The sequence below is a fragment of the Zingiber officinale genome, chromosome 6A (assembly GCF_018446385.1).
Source record: "Zingiber officinale cultivar Zhangliang chromosome 6A, Zo_v1.1, whole genome shotgun sequence".
Classification (NCBI taxonomy): Eukaryota; Viridiplantae; Streptophyta; class Magnoliopsida; order Zingiberales; family Zingiberaceae; genus Zingiber; species Zingiber officinale.
In genome coordinates, this window is record NC_055997.1 from 87845047 (window position 1) to 87858590 (window position 13544).

A 13544-nucleotide genomic window follows, 5' to 3' on the forward strand; every position below is an offset into this window, starting at 1 on the left:
AGAGGATAACGAGTGGAAACTGGTTGACATCATGCATAAATATCGCTTAGAGGAAGCATCCACCGAGGAATATCATCAGCAGAGCTGCTCGGAGATGAGTGGTCAGACGAATGAGAATCAAAACTAAAGAGTGGATCACCACTAGCCGCCGAGTTTACAGAAACTTATGGAGATAGAGCATGACCCAAGATACCATCCTCCCTTGTACTTTTAATATGTCCTGATGAATCAATATGTCCTGATGAATCAATATGTGGGGGCTTCTAGTATATTACTTGGTGATATTAGATAGTTGCCTTGAACTGCAAATGGAAATAGAGATTCATCAAAAGTAACATGTCGATAAATATATATCTGACCGGCCGAAATATGGAGGCAATGATACCCATGATGCAAATTACTATAACCAAGGAAAACACATTGTAAAAAGCGAGGGTTTAACTTGTGCTTAGAGTAAGGTCGTAGCCAAAGATAACATGTGCAACCAAAGATACGAAGAATGAGTAATCTGGAAGACAATTATAAAGTCTTTCCAAGGGACACTTATTTTGAAGTTGTGGAGTGGGTAAATGAGTAATAAGGTAGACTGCGGTTTGGACGACATCATCCCAAAATTTAAGTGGAACTGAGACATGATTAAGAAGAGCTAAGCCAGTTTCAACCATATGACGATGTTTTTTCTTGGCGGATCCATTTTGTTCAGGAATGTGGGGACAAGAGACTCGGTGGATGATGCTAGAGGAAGTAAGATGACGATGAAGCGCTTGATACTCTCCTCCCCAATCAGAATGAAGGGAAAGGATTTTACGATCAAATAGCGCTCAACTTGTTTTTGAAAGCGACAAAAAATATAAAAGAGATCAGACTTTCTTTTTATAGGAAAAATCCAAGTAAACTTGCTGAAATTATCATTGAAAATAACATAAAAAAAACCTTGATTAGATAGAATAGGAGCAGGACCCTACACATCAGAGTGAATAATTTCTAAAAGAAAACTAGAAGTGCAAGAAGAAGACACAAAAGGTAATTTATAAAATTTTGCTTTCATGCAAGCTTCACATAAATGAGAATAGGAGACTAAAGAAATTGGTAAATCATACTGGTTAATGATATTCTGAACAACACGTAGAGACGGATGACCAAGACGTGCGTGCCAAGAGAATTTATCAATGTGTTCTCCAACAAACGCATTAGTATAGGTGGACTAAAGATGATAAAGACCGTCTTTAATATTTCCTCGAAGTAGAATATTTCCTGTTATGGGATCCTTCACAAGACAATGATGAGGATGAAATTCAAAGAACACATTATTATCAAGAGCAAACTGACTGACGGAAAACAAATTTTTAATAATAGAAGGAACATGAAGAGTGTTGCGCATGCGAAAAGTACGACTGCATGAGTTTTCAGATATATTTCCAATGTGAGTAATTTGTAAACCTGAGCCATTACCTATTTGTACCATGTCGCGCCCATCATAAGGCGAAACTTCTATGAGAATATTATATTCCGGTGTAACATGATGAGTTGCTCCAGAATCCGGATGTCATCCTAGGTTCTCAAGAGTCGATGAATGAGATGATCGAGCTGTAGAATGCCAAGAAGCTAAGGTGGTAGTCGATTTGAAGATGCATGCTCTTCTTGTGATATAGTTGGTTGTCCCTATGATGCAAGGCCACCAACAAAATTTGAGTCAAATCGTTTAGGAAATTGAATACTAATATGTTCAACTCTGAGACAAATTTGACATCTTCTCCGACTATAAGATCAATCAAATCTTCTAGAGCAATGAATACCAGTATGACCAACAATGTGACAAATTTGACATCAGTCTAAACCTTGATATCGTTGAGTATCTGACATCAAAAAATAAATATTTGACTCCGATGAAAAGGATGAAAAGTAGCGGTGATGGAACCTCGGGTTGCCAACAGCAAAGGACGTCAGTGCCAAAATCAGTAGCAAAGAAAATGGTAGTTGTCGAAGTCCCCAAGGTTGCCGCACAAAATTGGCAAGAAAGGACGTTGGCAATGAGACTGCAAGATTTTGTTGAAGCACGCTGATCTTTGGGTTGCTCCAAGTTACTATTGTGCTCCAAGATGTTCACGTTGTTGCTAACTAATGTTGTAGAAATCTGGTGCTGGAAAAAAAGATTAATTTTGAGGGAAGATAAAGAAAAGTAAGGATCACGACTCTGCATGTAGAAATTAATAGGTAGAAGAAAGAAACAACATAAAATTTTTTGATTATCTTATTACTAAAACCAATAGATTTATTATACAAATTGTCTAAAACAATAATGAAAAGATTAAATAAGACATGCCATCATAATAATTATAAACATAGTAATATAATAGACTTGGAAATATTTTTTTTCTATTTAATTCATGTCGATCTTGATTATGTGTCAAATATAATAAATCTCAATTTATTAAAATCAATTAGAGATTATTTTCATTATTATCATTACTCTCCACTGCAAAATAAATGTTTCCTAATACACAAGTAAAGTAATGTTAATTACATTAACTATTTTTCTTTCATCGGCCAAACAGTGTGCATTTCCTCTATCAAGTTGGCCACCCATTTTCTCTTGTCATCAACGCCAGCAAGGTGCAGCAAGAAATCACCATCAGAGTAGACTCCTGTTCATTAACCACATCATTATCTGTTCATCAAGCATTTAAAAAAAGGGATTTGGGAAACAAAACTGCTAATTAATTAAAAGATAAATACACTTCGTCTACATAATACCAAAACACTATAAATTGTTAGAAATAAAATCATTTATTTCTTCTTCTTTAAATATAATCGAATGAAAAGTTGGACCAACCGTTCCAAGTAGCTTTAGGAGAGGCGAGAAGACGCAGCACGGACTTAAGAGTGGGAATCCAAGGATACGAATTGAAGAGGCATTGCATGGGCGATATGGCCACATGGGCTTGCAACTCTTCTTCGGATAGGCCGTAGATGAGATGCTTGAGGGCGTCGTTGTCGCCGCTCTTTGTGGATCCAAATTGAATGAAGGAGGTTTCGTTCCACCATATCTGCAAGAACCTCTCGCTCCACTTTGATCGTCTCACGAAGAAGACTCCTGATATTCATCAATATTGAATTGTGATTCTTGTATTGACGGAAGCTTCGTGCATCATTTTATACATGAAAATACAAATTATAGAAAGATTAAGCACCTGCATTGACCCCATTGGTATCCTCAGTGACCACTAGGTCAGGAGCCTTGTCAAAATCCATGTGCCCAATAGCAGCATGAAGAATACTCTCCTAAGATTCAAATAAATAAATAAATAAATAAATAATTGTTATATTTAAAAAAAAAAAGCAAAATTCATGCTAATAGAGATTTTTTTTATATCTCCCTCCTCCTAAATATAATATATTAGTAATTAGTCCTTTTAATTTTATTTATTTATTTATTTAGAGTTTCTCTCGTTGAAGTGATAAGGTATATATTATGCTTCTCGTTTTAAGTAAATTGCTGGTTCACATAATTGATTTACGCAATAAAATATTTATTTAAAAAAAAATTGGAGGAAAGAGACTCACAAGAGATATCGAAGGGTTCATCACCATCGTGTCCTGAAACCAAGACCGCCAATTAGTTCACGAATAAAACAACGAATTCGCATCGGAAGTCAACGACGGTGGAGTGAGCTCACGGCGTCGTTCCAGAAGACCCAGTCGTAGCGCGGAAGCAGCGATTGGACGGCCAGGATCTTGCTCCAGCTAGGCGGGCGGCCAGGATCCACCAGCTTCCTGGCGTCCACGTACCGGTACCCCATCCCGCCGGCGTACGACCGCTTGTTCCCCGCCACCGCCTCCCCCACCCCGCGGAACGATCGGAGCCGCCCGCCGCCCTCCGCTTCGTCGGAGAAGCTCACCATCGCGATGCGCGGCCGCCTCCGCTGCTGCTGCGCCGCCGCAGCCTCGGCCTCCTCGCCTACATACCCCTCCGGGGAGCACCGTCGGCCGAAGGAATTGGCGTGGCGGAGGAGGCCGGCGGCGGCCGCACGGGCGAAGGCGAGAGCGAGGAGAAAGGAGGCGGCGGAGACGAGGAGGAGGAGGAGCGGCGGCAGGCGGCGGTGCAGCGGCCGGGGCTTCTGCCACCGGAACGACGACGACGACGCAGGCGGACGCATAGCCATTTTTAAGCGGACGGGCGCTGAATTTGGCTCCGTGGCTGATGGGGCTCCTTAATAGTTTATCTCAGTCTTCACGCAAACTTAAAATAATTAATTAATAAGAAGATGAGCCATCGTGACAAACATGAAGGCGTCATTGTCAAAGCAAACCAGCCGCCGACTCTGATTTTTCTGTTTGTTATTCTTTTCTTCGCTGGCTGTTTAAAATTGACTTGGAATGTTTTTGGTGGACTCTCAGGAAAAACTTATCTCACTTGTGGGGAAAATATGTGAAAATCTAGATTTTCACCGATTTCCTTCGTGGTAAATTCGCCGTAAATTTAATTCATAACTACTTTAGATTCTAGATTTAAGCCACGTCACAAATTGAAATTTTGAAAGTCAATGCCTTGCGCAGATTGGCGTAGGAATTCAAAATTATTGGGTACTGGCCACTTTTTTTTATATATATATATATATATATATATATATATATATATATATATATATATATAATGAAGTTCATTTTGCTAACCATCATTCATATTGAAATACAATAATTCTTCGAGAAGAATTTATAAAATATACAAAATAACAAAATAATCCTTCAAATTCATAGAAAATATACAACCCAAGAAAAATGTTCAATCCAGGGATATAACAAATCAAAAAATCTAAAACGAATCAAATTTTACACGTGAAAGAAAATGTGCTCAGAGTTAGGAGTTTGTCCCTTAAAAATAACATCATTGTGCTCTTTCCAAATCCAATATACAGTAGAGCAGAAAGCAGCTCGATGAATCTGAGAGTGTCTGAACTTAGAAGAAACATGCTTGGAAAACCAATTGACTTCTCTATTCCAGCGTAAAGGGACCATTTGGATAGAACAAGAATGTAGTATCTTAGTCCAAACCATAGCTGTAAATGGACAATCGAAAAAAATATGAAAAATAGTCTCCCTGTGAATACCACACAAACTGCAAAGATCAGAGGAGATGACCCCCCATATGAGCAGTCTAGAACGAGTAGCAAGTCTCCCCTGAATTGCAAGCCAAGCAATAAAATTACATTTAGGGATATGAGAAGAGCCCCAAATCAAGTTATACCAAGTCACAACAGACTTTTTAGGCCTGAAATATTCATAAGCCGAAACAATTGAGTATATACTAGAAATGGCAAGCTTCCAAGAAATAATGCCTGGATCAATAGAACAAGTAAAATGGGCAGTAATAAAGTCTCAAGCTTGAGTAGTAATAGAATCAATAGGATCAGGTAACCGCCAATGATTATCATGCCAAACATAAGCAACATAAGCCGATTTAGAAATATTAGCATCAACAATACAGATAGACGGGAATTTCTCAATCAATGAAACACCCCGAAGCCATGGATCAGTCCAAAATTTGAAATGCATACCAGAACCAAGGGAGTAAGAAAACAAATCCTTAAACATAGAGCGAAGATCAAGAAGCTTCCTCCAACACCAACTGGCATCAGGGGGCTTGATTATCCCCCCAATAACTCAAGGTTCGAAGCTTATTTACCCTAATCCAAGCAGCCCATAAACTTTCATAAGAGGTTAATGTTGGTGCGGGAAGCATCAGACGATCAAACTCAAGTTTTGATAATGGCAAAGGGTTCAAAGTTAAGTAGTGTTGTAATCTAACAAGTTCATGGAGCTTGTAGGAAAGTCCTAAGTGATACTTAGGCAAAAGTCCTAGCTGCGGTTAGGTAGGTGGAAAACCCTAGGTCATAGGGGGTGGTAACCCTATGCGAAAAGTCTTGACGGGTCAAGAGCTTCAGGCAAAAGTCCTAGGGGGGGTAACCCTAGGTAGAAAGTCCTGGTGTCGTGAACCAGGTGGAAGACTGGACAGGCTGGGAAGCGGAAGTCCAACAGAAAATCCGGAAGCTTCGAACGCTGAGCAAAAGTCCAGTCGATCTGGAGGATCGCACTGGCAACAGGTAAATCTCCTGAGTGGAGTAGGTGAGGATGAATTCCCCATAGAGGGAACAGTAGGTGTCGGGTTGACCTAAGGTTTCCGGTTGGAAATCCGAAGTCAGACTCGAACAGTCCAATGACTGTCGATTATATCACTTATAATATGTCTGTGCTAACTTTGTTTTGCAGGGTTTTGTGTTTGGGACTAACACATTTTACAGGAATAAAGAAGCACATTTGACATCGGATGAACAGTGTCCGAGGCGGCTCCATGGGGCTTGGAGGCGCCTCGGGTGAAAGCCGAAGTCACCTGTCCAGAGGAGCTGGAGGCGCCTTGGACCAGGCGTTGAGGCGCCTTGGATCAGCCTGGAGGCGCCTTCAATGGGATAAGGCGCGACCAGATCAGAGCTGATCCACGCGTGCGACTCGGCGGCCTGGAGGCGCCTCGGACAGGCTTGGAGGTGCCTCCAGCACTGTTTAAAGGGGGGGTCGAGGCAGAGGCTCAATGCAATCAATTCTAAAGCTGTTATTCATCAATGTGCTGCTCAAAAATGACCCGGCGAAGCTACGACGAGTTTTCGACAACCCAAAGCCACAAGTTTTCTTCTTAGTGTTGTCGGTATAAGTTTTTCTTTAATTATTGCACTTATTGTAACTTACATTTGTACAAATTCTTTGCGCGATATAGTTGTTGCCCACAGTAAGCGATCAATGATCGCGGGCCTTGGAGTAGGAGTCGCCACAGGCTCTGAACCAAGTAAACGACCTGTGCCTTCTGTGTTTGTGTGATTCTTTCTATTTATTCCGCTGCTTTATTACTCGAACGATTTATGATTCCGAAATGCGAAATAGCCACGAGCGTTATTCACCCCCCCTCTAGCGCTTCTCGATCCAACAATTGGTATCAGAGCGGGGTCGCGTTGATCTGGTGCAACCACCAATCACGCAAACTTTTTCGTGGTGTTTTTCGATTTTACGGAGTCAATTAGAATTTAGCTTAATAGCTACCTTCTAATTATTTTTTTTGAATCGGTTTTTAGCTCGAAGTTGGTGCAACACCACTCGAGCTCGTAATCTTAATCTTATTTCCCGCACTGCTAATCCAAGACCTAGTCTTGGGACATTTCTATTTTGTCTTTGTTTTTGCATATTATCAATGGCCCAACAAGAGGGATTCAACACCGTTCGTCCCCCGCTCTTCACCGGAGAAGATTTCGGGTACTGGAAGGGGCGAATGGAAATCTTCCTCAAGATACAATTCGACACGTGGATGATCATCAAGACGGGATTGCAACTACCAACCGACGAAGATGGCAAGCCTACACCTTGCAAAAAATGTGAACCATCACTAATCAAGAAAGTGGAAGCCGATGCTCGAGCTACCTGCACCCTCCAATGCGGACTGACTAAGGAGGAGCTTAATAGAGTTGGACCGTTCTCCAGCACAAAAGAGCTATGGGAGAAGCTGATCGAACTCCACGAGGGCACCTCTGACACCAAGGTGAGTAAAAGAGACCTTTTGTTCAATAAATTATATAATCTGAAAATGTAGGACGGAGAGACAGCAAGTCAACTCCACGCTCGCATACAAGACATTCTCAACTCCCTCCATGTGATCGGGCAAAGAGTCGAGAATCGGGATATTATAAGGTACGCTCTAAATGCTTTTCCAAGGAGTACATTGTGGGTATCAATGGTAGATGCCTACAAAGTCTCCAAGAACTTATCTTCCATTAGATTAGATGAATTGTTTTTAGAATTCGAACTGCATGAACAGACTAATACACTGCCAACCGAGAAGGGTATTGCTTTGGTTGCAGGTACCAGTCGAACACGCGAAGCAAGATCACGGCGAAGAACTGAACCGGAGTCGGAAGACGAACCCGACTCAGATAATGAAGACGACGAATTGACCTTCAAGCTCGTGAATCTTGTGAAGAAGCTCTACAAGAAGAAGAAGGACTTCAACAAGAGAGACCTAAAGAAAGCAGTCCACTCCAAGGAGAGTCAACCAAGCTCTAAAGTCAAGCTCGAAGTGATCTGCTACGGATGCAACCAGAAAGGGCACATCAAGGCCAACTGCCCTAATCAGAAGGATGCAAAGAAGCAGAGGAAAAAGAAGGTGCTAAAGGCGACATGGGACGAATCTTCCTCAGAAGAAGATACCGACGACGAACTCGATCAGACGAGTCTCTTTGCACTGATGGCCTGGGACCAGATCAATCTGTCCGAGAGCGAGAGCGAATCGGAAGCCGAGTCCGAGCGAAGCCATGGATCCGTATCCGTTTCCGAAGGGCCTAACACCGCTATAAGTATTCCTCGATTAAACAATTTAGTTAATTACTTATTATGCAAATTAGCTAAATCAAACCTTAAGGTCAAGTCACTTCTAAAGGAAGTAGCAGTCCTTAAAGAAGTGATCAACTCCAAAACCTTGCCTGACCCTGTTCAGACTGGAAATTCAACTCAAGTTTAAAAACTTGAGGAAGAAAATTTCAGTCTGAAAACTCAGGTCAAGGATTTGAAAAATACATTAGAACGATTCTCTTTGGGCACCAAGAAGCTTGACCTGATTCTTGGGACACAAAGAGCCGTTTACAACAAAACTGGGCTAGGTTATAAAACTAAAAGAAAATATAGATCTTACCTGTCCTTAGTAAATAAATAAAATAATAAATCAGTCCAAGCATGGGTACCCAAGTCCAACCTGGTTAATCAAGTTGGACTTGGTCAATATTTGGGTCCCTAAGGATCAAATACATTACCTCGATAGACCATACCGAGGTTATGATCCAGGGGAGCTAGAAGAAAAACAATTCAAATTAAATAAAATTAAATTAAAATTCAAATTAAATTAATATTCATATTAAATTAAAATTCAAATTAAATCAAATTAAAATCCAAATTAAATCAAATTGAATTCAAATTAATTCAAATTACAATTCAAATTAACTAAAATTAAATTAAAATTCAAATTAAATTAAAATTCAAGTTAAATCAAATTAAATTAAAATTCAATCCAAATTCAAATTTATGAAATTAAGTTTTTACAAAAATCTTAAAATCCAAGGGAAGGTTTCAGGATAGCTGGCACCTCCAAACTTAATCCACCCGACAAGGGTAACCAAAAGTAGACTACCCGGCAGGGTAATTAAGGCTAGAATTGAATGAGCTAGGTTTGACTTGACTCACGGTACTGGTGAAGTATTAGATGATAGTATGTTGGGGAAGCTTAGTTATCGCATGTCTAGGAAGATATGGCTTCGACCTGGTGCATTTGGCTAAGTGGAACTGACCGAAGCTACCTTTATGGATCTTAACCAGTTAGACCAAGGTTTTGTACTAAGTTCAATGGGTAGGACTATTTGAAAAACCTCGAAAGCATGGTTACTTTAATGATGTCCTTGTGACTTACCATAGCCCAGAAGTTTATCCAAAGAATGTCTACTTGTTGAACCCAAAGCTAAACCTAAATCTAACACAAAGTTAAACCAAACCCTAAAATTGAACCTAATTCATCTCACAAAAATTATAGGATTCCCTGATTGAAAATTTAGATCGGGTGAGATGACTAAGGAATAGAAATTCAAATCCGAATTTCAAATTCAAATTCGAATTAAAACTTGAAATTTAAATTAAAATTCGTAATTAAAATTAAATTAATTCAAATTCAAATCCGAAATTTAAATTCAAGTTCGAAATTCGAATTAAAATTCAAAATTTAATTTTAAAATTTGTAATTAAAATTAAATTAAATTCAAATTCGAAATTCGAATTGAAACTCGAAATTCGAAATTAAAATTCGTAATTAAAATTAAATTAAAGTAAAATTAAAATTAAATTAAATTCAAAATTAAAATTCGTAATTTAATTGTTCAAATTAAATTAAATTAAATTAATTATCTTTCTAATTTAATTAACTTAACTATATTTCAAAATTTAATTAACTTAATTATGTTTCAAAATTTAATTAATTTAATTATCTTTCAAAATTAAATTAACTTAATTATCTATCAAAATTTAATTAATTTAACTATCTTTCAAAATTTAATTAACTTAATTATCTTTTAAAATTAAATTAACTTAATTATCTATCAAAATTAAATTAACTTTCAAAATTAAATTAACTTAATTATCTTTCAAAATTTAATTAACTTAATTATCTTTCAAAAAGTTAATCAACCTCAATCAACTTAATCAATTTAATTAGTCCTCAACATTTAATTAACTTTCACAATCCTAATACTTACTCAATCACATCACTTTCTTTTCATCAAATAGAGTCCAATTGAAACACTTTATGTGTAGGAACATAAAGAAATGGATCAGTGGATGTTGGATAGTGGATGCTCCAGACATATGACTGGAGATAAGTTAAAGTTCACAAAGCTCAAATTAAAGAGTTTAGGGTCTGTGCATTCGGCAACGACGACAAACTTAAGGTAATCCGAAGAGGTAACATCAAGCTCAAATCTGATTTTACTATTCAAAAAGTGTTACTAGTTGAAAACTTTAACTTTAATTTACTCAACATAAGCCAATTGTGTGATAGTGGTTATTCAGTTCACTTTACAAAATCTGAATGTATAGTTAAAAATATCGAGAATCCTGAAATCATACTTAAGGGCACTAGGAAAGATAATGTCTACACCATTAACCTACCAATATCCTCAATAAAGTGTTTTCTAACACAACAAGAGGAAACTGAGTTGTGGCACAGAAAACTGGGACACACTCACACTAGACTCATTGCAAAAATAAGTCAAAATGGTCTAGTTAGAGGTTTGCCCAAATTAAAATTTATTGAAAACTCAACCTGTAATGCCTGTCAACAAGGTAAAAAAACTAAGGCAAACCATAAATTAACCAACCTTAATAGAACAACCTCAATACTTGAGCTCCTTCACCTAGACTTATTTGATTCACATGGAGCCAAGTCACTAAGTAAAAAATCACTATTACTTAGTGATAATCGACGATTACTCAAGATTTACTTGGGTAAATTTTATAAGAAATAAAAGTGAAACCTTTGAAGTATTTAAAATCTTCTGTAAACTAATAGAAAATGAAAAAGGCACCCAAATAAAAAGAATTAGAAGTGACCACGGGGGGAATTTGAAAATCACAACTTTACTGAATTTTGTGAAATTAATGGGTATCAACATGAATACTCTTGCCCTAGGACCCCCCAACAAAATGGCCTAGTAGAACGTAATACAAGAAGCCGCTAGGACTATGTTAAATGAATACAAACTATACAACCAATTCTGGGCTGAAGCAATAAATACAGCATGTTATATCCAAAATAAAATCTTAATTAACAAATCCCATAATAAAACACCCTATGAAATATATTATAATAAAATTCCTAATCTAAATTACTTAAAAGTTTTTGGATGTAAAGTACATATTTTAAACACCAAAGACTACTTAGGAAAATTTTCGTCAAAAACAACTCTAGGAATATTTTTAGGGTATTTAACAACCAGTAGGGCATATAGGGTGTATAACAAACATACTCTAAAAGTTGAAGAAACAATAAATGTAATATTTGATGAAGATAACAAAATAACAGATGAAAATAATATAAAAAATCTTAACCCAAGAATGATTGAAGATGATGAAATTCAATCTAACTCTAATAAACCAGAGGAATAAACCTCTGACCCAAATATAAGACCAACAAGAGTAAGCACTTCTCACCCACCTGACCAAATTTTGGGTGATCCAAACCTAGGAGTCAGAACCAGATCTTCTTATAGAAACCAGAGTCAGATTGCCCTTATCTCTAAAATTGAACCTAAGACCATTGAAGAAGCCCTACCTGACCCAGACTGGATCATTGCCATGCAGGAAGAATTAGCCCAGTTTGATAGAAACCAAGTCTCGGAACTTGTACCTAAACCCGTAGATAAGTCCATAATTGACACCAAATGGGTATTTAGGAACAATTTAGATGATCAATGTGATATAGTGAGAAATAAGGTAAGACTAGTAGCCAAAGGGTTCATCCAGGTTGAAGGTTTGGACTATGACGAAACCTATGCACCAGTAGCTAGACTCGAATCCATTAGAATGCTACTGGCTTATGCAGCACATAAAGGATTTAGATTATATCAAATGGATGTCAATTCATCCTTTTTGAATGGGTTTATTAAGGAAGAAGTATATGCAAGTCAACCTCTAGGGTTTGAGGACTTAGACAACCCAAACCATGTATTTAGACTGAAAAATGCATTATATGGATTAAAGCAAGCACCTAGGGCATGGTATGAACAGTTATCCAATCACTTGATATCCAAAGGCTTTAATCAAGGTCAAATAGATCCGGCCCTATTTGTAAAAACCGTAGAAAAAGACATCTTCATAGCTCAAATCTATGTTGATGATATAATTTTTGGCTCAACCAACTCTAACCTTTTAAAAGAATTTATTAAACTAATGGAAAATGAATTTGAAATGAGTTTGGTTGGGGAACTTAACTTTTTCTTAGGCTTACAAATTAAACAAACCAAAGATGGAATCTATATTTATCAAACTAAATATGCTAAGGAGCTAATTAAAAAATTTGGCATGGAAAATTCAAAAATTATAAATACTCCAATGGCAACCAACATCAACATTGACTCTGACACAGAAGAAAATTCAGTAGACCCAAAGTACTATAGAAGTACAATAAGTAGCTTACTCTACCTAATTGCAAGTCTGTTGGAGTGTATACTAAAAGCCTAGCTTTTGTAAACATTTATTTTTGAAATAAAAGAATCACATTGGTCAATATCTGTATTTATTTGTTAAATGTCATTGTTCAATTAATTTATATAGTAGATAACCTGGAGTGTGGTGTCACACTCAGAAGATCATGTTGTCGGTTCTCTATAAATTACAAATAGTAGCTCATGACTAAGATGGAAAGGAACAAACCATCAGAATAGTCGTAGTGTAATTAAGTATTAGTTTATCTTGACTAATAAATTACACTGATACACTTTAAGTGTATTGAGTAGGATCATTTAGGTAAGTTCTTTTTGTACTGACTTAGTAAAAGAACTAGACCTTAGTTATTATGGAAGTGTATGCTCTTAATCCTAATATAATAACAAGCATATATATTTAATATTTATTTCTTTAACTTATCAAAGGGTGAGGTTTAGCTCGATAAATCAATATGCCCGATAAGTTGGGAAATGATATTACTTATAGTGTGTGTTGTTGATTATAGAAGGAATCTGTGTCCTAGTTATCTAGGTTGAGAATGTCCCCAAGAGGAGCTCATAAGGATTGCCATGTTAAACCCTGCAGGTGGACTTAGTTCGACATGACAATAAAGCTGAGTGGTACTACTCTTGGAGCTAGATATTAATTAAGTGAGTTGTCAGTAACTTACTTAATTAGTGGACATTCATAATCTTAAACACAGGGAGACTAACACACTCATGATAAGAAGGAGCTCATAATGTAATTTG

At 37.4% G+C, this 13544-nt stretch overlaps 1 protein-coding gene across 2 annotated transcripts; it reads right to left on the bottom strand.

Moving 5' to 3' along the window:
• Window positions 1–1757: 1757 nt before the first annotated feature.
• On the bottom strand, window positions 1758–4230 carry LOC121996822 (probable alpha-1,6-mannosyltransferase MNN10). Of its 2 annotated transcripts, XM_042550943.1 has the most exons (6): window positions 3678–4230; window positions 3565–3597; window positions 3192–3282; window positions 2834–3094; window positions 2525–2645; window positions 1758–2140 (listed from the first exon to the last, which is right to left on the bottom strand). In XM_042550943.1, exons 1-5 carry the CDS (start codon window positions 4161–4163, stop codon window positions 2530–2532), a joined length of 987 nt encoding a protein of 328 aa, XP_042406877.1. In that variant the 5' UTR covers window positions 4164–4230; the 3' UTR covers window positions 1758–2140; window positions 2525–2529. The 2 variants fall into 2 exon arrangements, with proteins under 2 accessions (XP_042406877.1, XP_042406878.1); XM_042550944.1 differs by lacking the exon at window positions 1758–2140 and having other exon boundaries at window positions 2432–2645.
• Between the last annotated feature and the right edge of the window lie 9314 nt (window positions 4231–13544).